Source organism: Leptinotarsa decemlineata, unplaced genomic scaffold (genome assembly GCF_025532065.1).
Source record: "Leptinotarsa decemlineata unplaced genomic scaffold, Ldec_3_MD MMD2_tig00001019_RagTag_RagTag, whole genome shotgun sequence".
NCBI classification, from domain to species: domain Eukaryota; kingdom Metazoa; phylum Arthropoda; class Insecta; order Coleoptera; family Chrysomelidae; genus Leptinotarsa; species Leptinotarsa decemlineata.
The window spans coordinates 476601-494047 of record NW_027412557.1 but is presented as its reverse complement, the minus strand read 5'-3'; the positions used below and the strand labels follow the sequence as shown (position 1 = coordinate 494047).

General features: G+C 32.1%; 2 protein-coding genes across 10 annotated transcripts in view; one reads left to right on the top strand and one right to left on the bottom strand.

The window, feature by feature from the left end:
• Positions 1-7873, top strand: part of LOC111512667 (uncharacterized) — a 48685-nt gene extending 40812 nt beyond the window's left edge. Inside the window, exon 8 of the mRNA XM_074175442.1 lies at positions 7622-7873. Within this exon, the coding sequence (XP_074031543.1) occupies positions 7622-7801 (180 nt within the window). The 3' untranslated portion in view covers positions 7802-7873. The remainder of the gene's footprint in view (positions 1-7621) is intronic.
• LOC111512666 (Protein phosphatase Slingshot) overlaps positions 7859-17447 on the bottom strand; it is a 389035-nt gene continuing 379446 nt past the window's right edge. For all 9 annotated transcript variants that reach the window (XM_074175278.1, XM_074175275.1, XM_074175279.1 and 6 more), the window contains one exon: positions 7859-16395. In XM_074175278.1, the coding sequence (XP_074031379.1) occupies positions 13758-16395 (2638 nt within the window). In that variant the 3' untranslated portion in view covers positions 7859-13757. The remainder of the gene's footprint in view (positions 16396-17447) is intronic.

The window sequence follows — 17447 nt, the reverse complement described above, 5'->3', positions numbered from 1 at the left end:
TTAGACTCCTAAAGTAGTAGTAATAACAATAATAGTAATAACAGTAATAATAATAATACTTATTTATTCACAATATTTCTCCAAAGTAGTGAATTCAAAGTAAAATATAAGTGAATAAATATTCCTACCTTACGAAGTTGATGTATTTGTTGTAAGGATTTGATAATTATTAACGAATTCATGGAGTGAAATGACTCATCTAACATGAGTTAAATGAGTTATTAGATTCATTGAATGCATACGTGATTGTACTTTCACTATACTAATTGTTTTCAATAACTCAAAAGTTATAACATCATGACAACCAGTGATTTGTTTGTTCTCAAACATAAAATAATATCCATGATTCTAATCTAATTAGTTTTTTCGATGAAAAAACAATACATAATATTTGTAATTTTATTGATTTCTGAAGTTTTTTGAATTAATCGACATTCAATTCTGTTAAAGTTTTATCTGCATGAAGGAGTCGACAGGTTATTTTCCATCATCAATTAGTAGTTGTTTGTTGTGGTGTTCATCAAAAATATTTTTTGATAGATTTCCACTTATTTTAAGACAACATTTTTTATATGTACCTTATTTATAAAAGTTATCTATTTCTTTATAATATATATGTGAAGTTGTTCTCATATATTTCATACCTACTTTATAAGAAAAATAATATTATTACTCGTACCGCTTATAATGACATTTTAATCGGTAAAAGTAGAGAGAAATTTTTCAAGAATAGATTTGAATATTTTGGTAGAATTAGCTAAAGGTTTATATATCGTAATTACATTAAATGATTTGGACACATAAATATTTTCACATGAATAACTTTCAATTCATAATTAAAATAATAAGTTTTAATAACTAAGATGCATTTCTTGTGATTACTAAATTTATTATTCTCATTATTATCAATTTTCCAATACTTAAATATATATTGAGAAAAAAAATGTAATTCACATATAACAATTCCATTGTTTAGGTCATTATTTCTCTCATAATATACAACTTATTAAATTTTTTTAAATTGATTTGAATTAGGGATTTTACAAGTTTTCGAAGAAAGGATCAAATCAAAACTGAATAACACATAAATTATATTCATCAAAATTATTAGATATATTTAGAATTTTTTTGCCTTTCTACTTCTCCATCTTTATACAAAAAATTTGAAAAACTTCTGTAGGAAGAAAGAAAGCAATCTAGTTCAAAATTAACTCTTTACAAATAAGTGTAGATTATGCATAGAACCTACTCTCATATACAAACTGAAATAAAAACCCCCTCGAAACAATTGGGTACTTTGACATGTATATTCAATTACTCAGTGTATATCTGAAAGTAACTGCAATGGAGATGAATGGAGAAGTAGAAAGCCACCAAAACTTTTTCCCAAAAACTAATCTCTCCAAAAAAATATATCCCTATCAATTTGAACTTATTTGTTATTCAAAATGATAAATTCATTCGAATTCTTGAAACATACCTATAAATATTTCTCAACACTAGTAACTACCTGGGTATTAATTACATTTTTTTCCAATATAGGGATCCATAATTTTTTTTACAAAAATCAATCGTATAAAATGATCTGGAATATCTGATTCCTCACTGATGATTATTGCTTTTTCCAAACCTGATTTTTAAACTAAAACTTTACCATTCTGCCACCATACATATTTGAAAATGAGCGTAATAGCTACCGCTTTCCCAAGATAATATTTGATTCTGGTTGTTTCTTCTTCAAAATACATAACTGGATAAATCAATGGATTCTGTAGTTTTCTTCTCCTTCTATATTGTTCCTTAACTCTTTCTCATCATTATTGTTGATACTTTTTTATACATTTCCTTCAATTCTATTTTCTAATTTTCAATTTCTGCTTTTACTTCTTCCCTTACTTTCATTATATATTTCAGTTATTCTAAAATTTCATTTCTCGTTCTCATCTCCTCATATTTATTGTAAATGAATTCCATCCATTGTTTACTTTCAGAAATAACCGTTTCCAATCTAAATGTTTGAAGGAAACTTCATTTGTGTCTATATCGCAATTTTAGCGTTTTCTGTTGAGCTTTTTTAATTCTTTGATGAACTAACTAGTTTAGATCTTTACTCTCCAAGTAAGAACATTTTCAAATAAAACTATTTCTTACCCAATATCTGGCATTCATGAATTTCACTAGTTCGGACTTCCATTGTCTAATAGTCTAATATATAAAATGATTTGAAATCCCTGAGATACCTAGATAAAATACAAGTAAAAATAGAACAATTGAACAAAAATTAAATAAAAATGAAGGAATGAAAAAATAAAATAAAAATACAAAGTTAAGAGATTCCAAGCCACGTTAGTTCACGACGTTTCGATTGTTGGTATCTACAATCGTCTTCGTGTGATGACTAGACTGATTCCTCCGAGAGATGACTATTTATGGGTCGTTCGAGTACTTTCACTTATCCCCGCTTTCCATTTTCCGCTTCACTGGTTTAGCGGGAGATGACCGTTTTGCGGGAGTTGGCCATTTTTCGCTTGATGAATACGTTGTTGGACAACATGTATGCGGCTTTCTTGAATTTTCTCCTAAACCAATGTTCCTCTTTGTGTATGATCTCAGCTTGGGACCACTCGATGTTGTGTTGATGGGTCTAAACATGGTCTGCTATTTCTGATTTGCTGGTTTCCCCTCGCTGTGTGTGTTTCTTGTGCTCGGCAATGCGAACATTCAATGGCCTCTTAGTTTCACCAATATAGGATTTTCCGCACTCACAGAGTATCCGGTAAATACAATTCTTGGAATCGTAGTCCGCGTTTGATGGCCTGGTTTTCGTGAGGCTGCTACGGATAGTGTTACCGGATCTGAAGCAGGTTCTAATGTTGTACTTGGAACCAATTCTTCTTATCCTCTCCGATAATCCCCTGATGTAGGGAAGTGCAAGCACTGGTTGTGACGGGTTCTCTTCCTTGCGGGGCTCCTGCTGTCTTTTAGCCAAAGTCTTTTCTACCATCGCTTTGGAGTAGCCATTCCGTTGAAGATCATTTTTGATGATGTCTAGTTCCTTCTCGCGGCCTTCCTTTGTATTACAGAGCCCGAAAGCACGGTCCAATAGAGTCTTGATGATTCGCCTCTTTTAGTCGATTGATGGTGGTTGGATTCGTGGTTCAGATACTGTCCCGTGTGAGTGGGTTTTCGGTATACAGATGTTTCCCACTTAGTGTCGGTCCTCTTCACCAAAATGTCTTAGAATGGCAATTCTTTGTGGATTTCCTTCTCCATTGTGAAAGTGGTGGAAGTTCTCACGCTGTTTAATGTGTCTCAGGAAGGCGTCTAGTTCAGTATTCCCATGGTTCCATATTATGAAGGTGTCGTCAACATATCTCAACCAGACTCGAGGTTTCTTGTGGGCTTCTTCAATGGCCAGAGTTTCAAACCACTCCATATATATGTTGGCTATTACTGGTGAAAGTGACGATCCCATTCGCAGTCCCTCATCTTGTGCCAGCAAATCAGGAATAGCAGACCATGTTTGGACCCATCAACACAAGATCGAGTAGTCCCAAGCTGAGATCATACACAGAGAGAAACATTGGTTTAGGAGAAAATTCAAGGAAGCCGCATACATGTTGTCCAACAACGTATTCAGCCAAGCTAGCATAGAGATACGCAACGTATGGAAACCCATCATCAAGCGAAAAATGGCCAACTCCTGCCAAACGGTCATCTCCCACTGAACCAGTGAAGCGGAAAATGGAAAGCGTGGATAAGTGAAAGTACTCGAACGACCCATAAATAGTCATCTCTCGGAGGAATCAGTCCAGTCATCACCCGAAGATGATTGTAGATACCAACAATCGAAACGTCGTGAACTAACGTGGCTTAACTTTGTATTTTTATTTTCTTTTTTCATTTCTTTATTTTTATTTAATTTTTGTTCAATTGTTCTATTTTTACTTGTATTTTATTTCACTGTTATTTCATTTCAGGTTTTTGCCCAATATAATTTTCATTTTCAGCTATTCATTTTTTAATTCTTCTCTTTTAGGTATCTCAGGGATTTCAAATCATTTTATATATTAGACAATGGAAGTCCGAACTAGTGAAATTCATCATGAAACATTGTCAATCACCTTCAAACAAATCTGGCATTCAATTGTTTGGTTACTTTCAATTGTTTAATTCAATATTATCAACTGTTTGATAACATTGCTGTTTTAGATTTTCCAGCTTCTCTTATACCTTGAGATGATATGATACAATTCTGAGTTCTCTTATGAAAAATGTTGTCTAGCAGGTATTTCAATAACCATCAAAATGATTCAACTTGATTGGGTACAGACATCTAAATTTTCAATCAATTTTCATTAGCCTCATTCCATGCTTATTTTCCATAATTCAGTTGTGACTGCATAAGTGAATATAATATTTCGGAAGGATAAAAACATATACTGTCTAAATCTTGTTTTCAGATAGGTGAACTTCTTTAACGTTGCATCTCATTGGTGAGAAAAGAGTTTCCATTGATCAATTATAAAATTGCCAAAAGTGATACTTTATGAATTTTTGGTTGGGACGTATCTTCCAAATCAAGTACAAGCCATTGAATCATTATAAATTCAGTATATTAATCAATTTAAACAGTTGGTTAGAGAGTTATTTTCATATAATCACTGGTACGTTAGATACCGGTTCGAGTCCAGTCCGATTCCGTAATGTAATTCAATTTCAATTACGAAATTGAATGTAAGGACTGCGATGCAAAATATTATGGACAGACAAAAAGATCTATTAAAGTAAGATATAAGGAACAAATAGCACACTTAAAATATGGAAGACCTGAAAAATCAGCAGTCGCCCATCACATTTTGCAGCAAAACCATTCCATAAACTGCAGTTCATTAAGATTAGTTAGACAAGTTAACAACAACAGGCAACTAGATACCTATGAGAGTGTAGAAATAACACAATAATATTATGAATACCGATGACGGACCTATACCAAAGAGAATACTATATAGCTTGTTAAAATAATATTGTTGAGTTTACTGATTACTACATAAGGCAAAAATAAATTTAGATAGGCAATATTGTGAAATTAATTTTTATATAGCTGAAAATTGTTTTACATACAGCTCTAACAGTTGAATATATATTGTAAAATAATAGATAAGGCAAGATTGTAAAATTAATTTAGGTTGGTATACCTGTATGGGTGGTACACCTGGATGGTTTACCTGTATACAGATATCCCATATATGGGATATCTATATAGCATAAATAGCGTTAGCTTGTCATTAGTTTCTAGTTTTATCTTCCTCTTTGAGAATAATCACTTGGTGATCGGAAACACGTGTCGAGGTGTTAAAAATAACGATTTGATGTTGGGAAAAACTCCAGTAATATTCATTACTACATCAAAGGTTCCAAACAGTGCATCATAAGTATCCTGTATATTAGTTTGCGGCTTGAACAGTCATTATTCCTAGAGCCTAGAACCGGAAATAAAGGTCTACAAATAGCCTCCCAATTTGACTTTGTAATACATCTCATGGCAGACTTTTGTAAAATTAGTAATTTAACTATGTGTCTGAGCTGCATTACTCTAAGATAAAGTTCCATACTGAAAGTGAGAATGAAATAGGGAGTAAGTAATAAGAAGATAGCGTTGTTGTTTGATTTACAAGGTCTCGATTTTTTTTTAATAGCAAAACCAGCCCTGGAGAGTTTAGTACACAAAAATGCACATGTTGGGAACTTTGGAGGTGACTGTCATTTTGTACACCTAGAATTTCACATTTGCATACATTTCTTCTTGATTAGCAGAATTATTTGGCCTATACAATCAAATTTCAGGCATACAATTTTACTCTCGTTCAGTATGAATTCATTGCTGGCGAACCATGTGTGTTGTTGTCTAACATCATCCTGGGCTATTTTGAGATCTTCATCCCTTTCTATACTGACTGTAAATTTAGCGTCGTCTGCGAATAGTACAGATAATCTGTTATGTGCAGCTATATTATGGAATAGGTCATTAATATAAATGAGGAACAGCAGAGGTCCCAAGATTGAACCTTGAAGTACTCCCCTTTCAATTTGTAGGAATTGACTTTTTATATTTTTGCACTCCACTCCCTGTGTTCGGTTAGTCGAATTCGAAGTGAACATTTGTAGACATGTCTCACGAATGCCATAGTAGCTCATTTTGTTTAACAAAGTTGAATGATTGATTGAATTGAAGGCACATGTAAGGTCCGTGAATATACACAGACAGTGTTTGTTTTCCTCAAAACTTTCTTCAGTAAATTTGGTAAGAGACGTTATGGCATTGGCAGTCGATACTCCTCTCCTAAAGCGATATGGTTCTGCTACAAGTATACTGTGAGTATCTAGATAGGATATTGTCATTATACAGTATGGATATTTGTTATAGATGGATCTCTTTTTTTATAAGTGGGTAATACCTTTGCAATTTTCAATTCCGAAGGAAATTTGCCTTGTTCTAGACAACTGTTTATTATATTACATAATGGATCCATTACAAAATTCGCACATTTAAAAAAATAAACGTAGATATTCCATATTTATATCTCTTCAGTATTTTTATTCTTGAGTCCTATAATGAGTACTCTATGATCAGGTGTAGTTGGTATGAATGGTAGAATTGATGAAATTCCTTTTCAAATTATCCAATAAAGATTCGGCACTAATATAAGTTTTGTTCAACTCTTGAACAGCTCTTGTCACATTATTTACAAAATGATCATTTGGTCATCTACTGATAAGTCAGTAGGCTGAACTATCTTTTTTTCCTTCCTGTTTCACGATTTATAATTTGCCATACCTTTTTAATAATCTCCTGATTCTTGTAATGATTTCTCATTGAAAGTTTTTTTGGCAGATATTAAGATTCTGTATGCTTTTTTGAAATCTGTGTAATTTTTTTAATTTTACATTGTTGGATGTTGTTTAGAGAATGTATGAAGAAAAAGAAGATTATTTTCAGCTGTTATTACTTCATCTGTGATCCAATTCTTTATTTTATATTTGTTATTACTATGGAGTACTGAAAAAGAAATATCGCGATAATATAAAAATGTGTTATGAAAATTAATGTATTTATCTTGGGCCGATGAAGAATCATATATTTCCACCCAATTTTCCTTACTTAAATAATTTAGAAATGTGTCAATTTTATCATAAGTGTAACTTTATAGCTCGAAAATTTTTATTTGTGAAATTATAAAACAACGATCAAAATAAAAACAACAATAAAAATTATTTGGCGCTCCGGGGCGACTTCATTGATTCCAGTGGCGCATTTGCTTTTTCAGCTGCAGGAAAACCCGGAAAAACCTGCAGCACCACATCATCTGAAGATCTTGATCTGCTAGTAGCATGTAGTGACTTGGAAATCCTTTGAGAAAGTTAATAATTGGCCATTAAGATTAGACAAACCTAGTTCTAGAGTGGATATCATATAATATTCATAGATGAAAAAAAAATTGTCCAGGCACCTACCTTCATTGTTTTGTAGTAAGATTAGTGTCAACAAAACACTCACAATACGAGTATATTACTCAGAAAAAACATTCAGGCTGCATACTGATACTACTGTTTTTTCCAGACAGCTGCCTGCATCAATTTTTTGCCAGGAGCAATATATTGTATTGATATTGGACAACCAAAAAAGAAAGAAAAGGAGAAGGAAAGAGAGCAAGTAAGAATAAAAAGTGATGCATCTCTAGTACCAAAGATTGCATTCGTGTCAACTAAAAAACTATACCAAGTGGAATTTACCAGCTGATATTTACATAACCCTTGTATGATGATATTTACAGTACGGGAAAAAGAAAACAAAATATATCATTAAACAATCGCTTTATACTTTTCCTTTCGAGAACATCTGTTGAAGCGATACATTATATTTTACATCGATTGTACAAAAAAAAGTATCACACAAATACACACAAAAGCAAAAAGAACATCATGTTAATATAACATCATTCTTCAAAAAATCAAGTGGAAATCCCAGAATCAGGAGAAAATCAGAGAAGCTGTGAAAATCCATTAAAAAAACTAAAACTTAATTGATGAAAGTGTTATCATTCCGCAATTCATATTAAGATCTATTTAGACAATTTCACTTTGATCTCAGCCATACATATGTTCAGATAATTGAATGTCTATTTTTTATGGTAAAATATATTCAAAAGATGAAATTCATTAAACAACAATGAAAGGAATCCAATCCGGTTTACATTTTTGAGATTTATGTTAACAATAAGAGCAAAAATTGTATGGCAACACAGTTTCTTAGATCAAAGTTCTGAAATCAAGACAGCGGGGTTCAAATAGGCTTTCACTTATGAACTACTTATGTTCCAGATAATGTCATGTCTATAGCAAAGGAAACTTTACATCTACTCACTGAAGTCCATTTTCAAAAAACACACAACTATTCCAATTAGGCTGTAGAAGTCATGGGTATCGATAGATCTTAATGAAATATGAGTTTTATCAGAACAGTTCTCAAGTTCTTATACCTACATACACACATATAAGCAGTTCCTCTCATTTTATTTTGTGGGTATATATTTCTTTTTCACCAAATATCAAACTTGTAGCATTTTTCATTGGTAAAACCAACGAAACTCAGTGTATTCATATATTTTTACTTATGTATTAAGAAATAGAGGACAGAGATACACTGAATATTCACTAGTTTTACTAATAGAACTAATAGATAGGATTCTCCAAAGCAGAACATTTTTGACAGAATTTATAAAAATATAAATTTGAATAAAAGATATGTTAGTATAAAAAAAGTAAAACTATGAAATCAAACAAGTATTTTTTTTGAATTTCAATGGCTGGCTATACTCTATTGGATTTCTATTAGAATGCAGAAAAACTCAATCACTCTTTGGGAAAGAAAGGTTTTTCTACTTCTTCAACTTTATACAAAAAAAATGTGGGAATCTTCAAAAGAAAGGAAAGAGGCAATCAATTTGAATTTAACTCAATCACATTTTCGTATAACTTCAAACTTTTTGTTGGCAACAGTTATCAGTATCAGACAATTATCCCGAATAAACATTATTACAAAGCTTAAAATCTTTTCAAAGGTACCAATCATATTTTGCAGCACTATAACATATCATAGAATGAATGATTGTTATGTATTAAAACGTCCCTTTAAACCAGATAAAACCATTGAAGTTACTTTGAAAATATTTCAGTCATTTATATGTAGCAATAATCAAAAAACCTAAAGTTCCTACTGTTGTTGAATTGTAAGTAGTTTAAAAAGACACTTATTGGGTATCAAAATGCTATTCACATTGTGAAAGTGATATTTATTTTCTTATCCAAATAGTGATATTTTTTTATAACTAATACTGATATTATTTTTAATTTGATTAATAATATTATTAAAATTTTCAAATTAATGTTGATCTTACCTTCTTTCTTGGGTATCAGAATACCAAGACACATAAAATTTCAAATTCAATGTGACCTTCCAGAATTTTTGCTTTTATCAAAAAAACGAAGTCCGACTATATAGTTCTAAAATTTACTGAAGCTTCGTGTTTTTCAAGCGGTACTGAAGAATTACTTCCAAATAACAATTTGAATTTGCTAAACCAACAAAAATGAATGGTATTTGTCTATGCTTATAACTTAAAAAACCCTTTTGTGCTCTTGAATAGTGATAGCAAATACTCTCTTGCTGAAGCTTCTAGTTCAGGTTTACTGAATTCATTTCACACAGCATTTCGATTTTTTACATAAAGGATCATCAAAATACATAAACATAATAAAAATTTACTAACACAATTTACTGTAAGATATGTATGTTTATATGTACACGTGCGTGCTTTAAATAGGCAAAATGAAAAAACATTCAAATCATGCCTAAAAAACATGGAAACATTTTCCAGAATAAAAAATGCTATTCACATCATTACAGAAGGACATGAGTTAAAAAACCCTTCATTTCTAGAAGAAAAGTTTAAAACTCAACCTTCTGGAAAGTATCGAATGTAATAAATTCAAAAATTCCGAATATCTAGCGAATGATCAAATTGATTTAAATAATTTTTTTGTTGAATTTGTTTTTACCAAGTAAGCTATAAACTAGTCTGTCTTGGATCAACAAAAGCAATACTTCTGAAAACTTTGAGAAATACAAAAAGTTTCATACAGTAATAAAGAAGCATTCAAATGAAAAAGGTAGAAAATTACATTTTGATTAGGTCTCAATATAGGTAAGATCCTCATAATCAAAGGCCACCTCAAATCAAAAATATTTTAATTATTACTGAAAATAGCCCCTCCTAAATTTTCATAAGATCCAAAATTGTAAATATATCGATTCACAATCCAAATTATATGATGGTCTATGAAGAACACAATATGGTGAAAGAAGGAAAGATACTTCAAAATATATATCAAAACAAATATAATTGCTAACATGACCATTTCAGATGTAGAAACAAATGGAAGAAATCAATTGAAATTAATTTAAGAATCAAATTTTCACAAACTGATTGAAATTGGTTATTTTATAATATAATTTTATTTGATAAACTGAATAATAGTTTGGTTGTCACTTTCAAAATTTTATTTTGGGAATTGATGTTCAAATACTGTTAGATTAATGTACATTCAGAATTGTATAATCAGTTGCTGCTGAAGGTATTGTAAATTTGTGATTATTGCCAGAGAAATTAAATTGATTAGGTATCAATATTCATTTTCAATGTCGATGTGGTATTTTATATATATATATATATATATATATATATATATATATATATATATATATATATATATATATTTTTTTTTATAAATTTTTTTTATTGAGTTACCCTTTCCATTTTTTTCCTATTCGTTGGCAGAAAGTAGAAAAACAAATCCTAGCAGAAACGTGGCACACCTGATGTTTATCTGCCTTGGTTTTGAAGTTATTCTCTGAACAATATATGCCTTTTCTCTCTGGGTGAATCTTGAAACAAGAATCCACTAATATTAATATATACCAGAAACAAAAACTTTACCCTATCACCAGAAATGCAATACTCTTCTAAATGAGCGTTTCACCAATCAACTTGTAGTCTTCAGGAGATGTAGATTTTTCTTCATTTCGAACAGACTTCAACTTGGTTGGTGAAACGCAGGTCAATAAGAGTATTGCATTTCTGGTGATTGAGAAAAGTGCTTGTTTTTGTATTTATTCTATGTCGGAGTTTCTAGTTTCATCTTTTATCGCCAATATGAAGGTAGCGGTAAATTTTTGTCTGTTTCAACTTAGTGACCAAAGTATCAGTGCTGCCAATAAAAATTGAAATTTTCTCGTAAATTCAATATATAATGTAAAAAAATGGTACAACTAATGAATTAGATAACTTCATTACTAAATTCCAAGACAATATTTCTTCTGAGGTTAAATCTCGCCTTAATTAACAATTCTCTACATTATGAAAACTTCACAACTCAACAATTTCTTAGAGGGTTCCTGAATAAATTATCTTTAGATATATTTTCTAGTCTATTCAGAGTATCTATACCGGAAATGAACTTGGCTAAATATTTTTCATTGTGGAACAGAAATTTTTGAAAGTTTCCTTTGAATATAAACCACCCTTTAGATGCCTCATACACGAATCATCCCTTGGTATATCGTTCCACTAGCTCTCAGTGTCTGTACCAAAAAAAACTGGGCTCAATTTTTTAAGGATGTTTTCAAAGTCTCATTCAAGTATATATATCTCCCCATAGACAACTCCTAAATGAATATAAATAACTTCCTCAAGCTGTTTATAATCTCGGTACCAAAAGTGAACTCAGCCAATTTATAAGGACATTCTCAAATTGTTTTAAATTTTGTACGAGTATGGAACACACCTTAAATGACTCAAATAAATCATCTGTTGGTATATTGGTCCAATCTCTCTGCACCAAAATTAATGTGATGAACAGTTTTGAATCATAACAAATTTTTAATAATTCAGTTCAAGTATAAAGTACTCCTCAGACTGTTCCTGATGTACTGCTTCTACTGCATTTCTAAATACCGTTTTGAGAGTGATTTCTTAATCAACTAAGCATCTTCAGGATATAACTAAAACTAAACTGTTAGATTTCAATACATTTATTCCACGCCAGAAGTTTATAGTTTAGACAAATATAAACTATGGTGCATGACTACGGAATAGATCTTGCGTTGGCAATTCGTTATCAGATTGTGGAATCAATCAGTTGTACAATTTTATTTTTACATTGTATATCGAAGTTATTAAAAAAAAATTGAAATCTAATCTGTAATTTGATGGAAATCAATAACACTATCCATGATAATAATTATGCAATTTTCACATTATAAATTTGATTCATGACGCGTTTCACCACATGATAGTTTCATCAGTTGAACTGGTTCACAGTTCACCATTTCAACTGATGAAACTACTATGTTGTGACGCATCTTGAATAAAATTTATAGTACCTACTATTATACTATCATGGATAATATTGAAAAAAAATTTTAATTTCCACCAATATTTTGGTGGTTAAATGAAACAAGCCGATGAAAAATGAGAGACTGGTTCATGGAACATAGTATTCTACCAAAAGTTCATTGTTGTTTCAAATGTCAATCTCCACCTATCATTCAAATTCTTTTTTTTTCAAAATATGTTTTTGAAATTTAAATTATAGTTTTTTCTCCAGAATAAGTTGAAAAAAGTAAAAAAAATCCAATGAGTGAATGATTTCTAAGTAAGATATACTGAAAATTGAAAACACAGAATAATAATTTTCTTTCTAAAAAACTACTCTCACGATTTGCTCTCGTTTTACTGAGCATAACAATTAGAAAACACATTGTTAAAAATACCCAAATCAACTTTTCTTTCGTTCTGAAATACCCCCAAAGAATATTTTCTGTAGATATCCCTATGGTCTCTGACTTTTTCAGAATATCAGAGCAATACTATCACTAAACCATCAACCTAAACTTTCATTCTTATTGTTATCATGGTCCACAGTTGAATATTTTGGCAGTAAATTACATTAACAAAATGAATTTTGTTAAGGATGTCACTTTCACACAGAAAATATTACAGCAGTTTGTAAAGTTCAATAAAAATTCATATTCAACAAGTTCGAAAAATACATTTGCCTATTTACAGTAAGCAACACAGACAGACACTATTTATCCTAAGTTTAGTTTGCACTATTTTCATCAGCATAACTGCTTAAAGCCTTGGTGAAGAGTTATTTACATTTCATGCTTGTATTTCAGAAAATGATTTAGTGCAAAGTTACTGCCAATATCATTTGGTGCACTGATTTATTGTGTTGGCCATCAAAGGCTGACCTTACACTTATGAATCAAGAATCAGTCAATTTATTAAAAAAATGCCAATTAAGTTTATCAGTTGGAAAAAAAATAACAATCTTTTTTTTACAGTTATTAAACATGAAAGCTCTCACAAGCAATATTGAGTTTCAATGGAATACAAGCACTAAAAGGTGTATTTTACAACAGTTCCAAATTGTTTAACATAATGTAGAGTGATATAAATTCATTATATAATATTTGAGTTCGAGTCGTTTAAATAAAAAAATAAATAGTGAAAAATTAGCGATATACACAAAACGAGAACTAATCAAGCTCCAAGCTCATCCACGTTCAACAAAAGAAAAAATTACAATATAAAAAACATAGTGCAGTCACAGCCTCTTCTGTAATTTGAGCATTACATAGTGTTATAGACAGGATTATTATGTCTGGGTTTTATATTTAACCTAGCCAATGGATGACTTTTTCCATACTGTTGCTGTTTCTTTTTGGCAGCTGTGATTACTGTAGCTGCTACCATCAATCCAGGTGTAGAATTTCTGACGACTGGAACTATCGGAGGTCTCTTGTCATCGTTCTTATCTACGGGAGAACCATTCCTATTAAGATTAGAAATAAGGGGTGTTTGTAAAATTCGGTTTTTTTTTTCAACAGTCATTTCTATGCAAGAGTATCGAGTATTGCGATTGGGTGTGAAAGGCCTACCAGTGGTATTATACTTGTGCCTACGATTTACCTGAGCGCCTTCTTTGTTTTCAAACAGTCCTATGAGGTTTTTGAAGTTTCCATCATCTGAAACACTCTTACTTTCTTCTTGCTTTTCTTTGACCACATGTATACTAATTGGTGATGATGGCAAACTACTAACTTTATGTTTACAAGATTTTTCAATAATCTCAATTTGATCCATATTTGTGCTTGACTTTGCCTCAAATTCTTTCTTTAAGTTACGTACTTTGCCTAAACCACTTGAACTGTCTAACATATCCTCAGCTTTTCTCGACATGTACTGTGAGTCTTGCAGATTATGTAAATTTTCTAAAAAAGTTCTGTGCTGTTTTACTGAAGAACACTGTGCTGTACTTATCACTGAATTTGAATTTTCTTTTGATAACTTGCTCACTGAGGAAACATTTGATGCTGAACGAGAAAGAGTTCCCTCTTGTGTTATCAACTCCATTGAAGATTGCTCGGGAGCACTTATTGATAACCTTGAAAAGCTGGAAGATTGGCGGTCCTCGCAAGGAATGTTTATTTTGTCTGATATGGCACTAGACATGATATTTTCCCTATTTGATACTGACTCGATAACAACAGTATTCACTGCTTCTGGAATGAAATCAAACAAAGTTTCAGAACTAGGAGTCTTGGTTAGAGAGACACAACTATTAATCAAGTGATCACTGGTATGGGGATTTTTGGTTGAGCCTCCCTCTATTTTTTGTTTTGATCTCTTAACAGTTCCTGGATGGAATGGAATATCCTCCTTTTCATACGGAAATAGTCCGCAAGAAGTGTTGTTTGATATTTCCGAGTTATGCAACAGCTTCTCACCTTTTTCATTCATATAATGAACCGGACCTCTAGACCGCATATCGTAAGAACCCCATGAGCTATTTCTGCTAGGCAAATTTCGAGTATCCCCAGAACCCCAAGAGCTATGTCGTGACAATTCACAGTTTTCATTCTGAAAGCCCAACGCAACTGCCGAATCATAGGAACTCCAAGAACTCTGCCGTGATGGAGAATCCCGTCTGAATTTTTCGTCAATAGAGAGCTCAGGAGCATATGCCGAAGAAATCACAGGAATGGTAGACATTCTATACTGTTTCTTTTCTTCACGGTCAAAAAATTTGTCTAACTGGTTCGAAAACGGATCACTGTCTTTTCGTAGGGCTACCGTTTGTGTGCGGAACAAATCAGGAACTTTAACTGTACTATTACAACTAGGTAAAACAGAACTTTCTGTTTTGACTGTTGTTGAGGAGGTCCATACAGTCTGACTTTCACTTACACTATTAATTTCAAAATCACAGACATCATTTAAATTGTCACAGTGAGAGAATGTGCTTCTTTTTTTCTCACCTGGATCCCAAGTGTCTTTTTTCAAGTCTTCAACTCTTTTGTCATACTTTTCACTATGCACTACATTACAGGAACTTTCACTCACTTCAATTGTCTTTCGCTGATCTGCCATTTCGAACTGAGTTGCAAGATTTAATACTAATTTTTTCTTGTCACTACTCCAAGTGGAAGTGGTATCATGACCAGGTAAGTGAACAATTTGGTTTGGAGAGACACTGTAGGATTCTCCGTTATCACAGGGCATTAATACGTGTGTGGCAAGTGGGGTTTTTAATTCCAAGGAATTCTGTAAACCTTTCATAGACTCCTTGGAGGAAGATTTTTGACTGATATCTTCCAAGGATATAAAAATAGGCGAGGACTTTGTGACATTAGCCATTTCTCTAGTAGCCAAATTGTCTGGAGACCAAGATTTTGGGCGGACACCCAAATGCTGTAAGTCATGTCCTGACATTGTAGTTTCGATATTATGTGATTTGGAAAATGCCTGAATTATAGGGGTAGGTTCACTATTTGCCAACACTTTTTCATTTTTTCCATTTGACCCTGGTGATTTGAGGTTAGTTTCAGACTTTGATCTCTGTAATTTTTCCTTGTTTTTCATGGCATCCAAAATACCCTGATAGGTTTCCAACTGTACAAGGAAACTAGTGTTTGGCTTAATACATGTTCGCTTTCCTTTTACGTGTTTTAGAGCTGTGTCAAAATCCCAATTGCAAGCCTTCATTGCATAAGCTATTACTACAGATGCAGATCTGCTAATTCCCATTTTGCAGTGAACTAATACTTTCGAACCCTTGTCTTTGGCTTTTGTGATGTATTTGTAAGTATCATCCCAATACTTTAAGAGATCAGTTTGTTCGTCATCATACACTCGAATGTTCAGGTAATCAAATGTACCGGGAAAGAAATTATCAATTTCTCTGGTAACATTCAGGATATGGCCAACCCTGAAAAAAAAGACATACATTTAGTAAACTGATATAATTATTTCAATCAAGATAAGAATATGGGTTATTCTCAGTAGTAGTTGTCAACACTGAAAATTTTATTTCTCACTCAGGTTTCAAATGTCTAAAGCATCACTGACAAAAATATTTAGAATTTATAATTTCATGATTTCATTTGATATCATATAATTTATCATATGTGAGATATGCAAAAGGCAAAGAGGTTAGAGGTTATTCACGAAAGAAATATCGCCAAAAGTTCTTGTACAGATTTTATAAATTTAGATATTGATTACAACTGGAATATTTTCTAATCGAACACTGTACAAAAAAAAGGTCAGGATAAATCTTCATTTTCACAAAAGTAACCTCTCTATGCAGAGTTGGTGAGTTTTTGTATGATTTGTAGGAAACGAGTTTTAAAAAAGGTCATATTTTGTCATACAATATGAATTCACATATAGTTAGTGGGCATACTTGAGGATATGCTGTTGGTTACCTCGTTCACAGGCAGATGGGGCGATGACAAATCTGTTGTTTGTTGTTCGCTTCAGTCTAGTTCGAGAAATGATACTCTGAAGGAATTCGATTTTCAATTATCGGAAATCATTGACTTTATGTTGATTATAGACTTGCACTGACGAGTGGCCAAACAGCCCGAAACCGGTCTGCAGGTGTGTTCCATAAATTGAAAATATTTTGCGGCAGTTGTATCGTCAACAGCATAAACAGGAATAACTTCAGTGAAGAATCCTGCACTAACACCTGTCGGATATAATCCAACGCCCTTCGTGGTATTAGCCAGGGGAGTAGTTGTTTTCTGATATGTGTCGGTCCATTAACCTACAGTGTAGGGAGTTGAGACTGGCCTGAACAAATTGTTCCTTTAGATGACATATGAATTCACGTGAGATCAACTCCATGTCCTTTTTTCAACATCATTCATTGAATATACAGGCTGGCTTTATAAGGGGTTACTATTAAGGATCTTGTGAACCCTCACAGATAGGTCAGTTGATTTATAGAAAAGATGAATATTCCATAAGTGAATG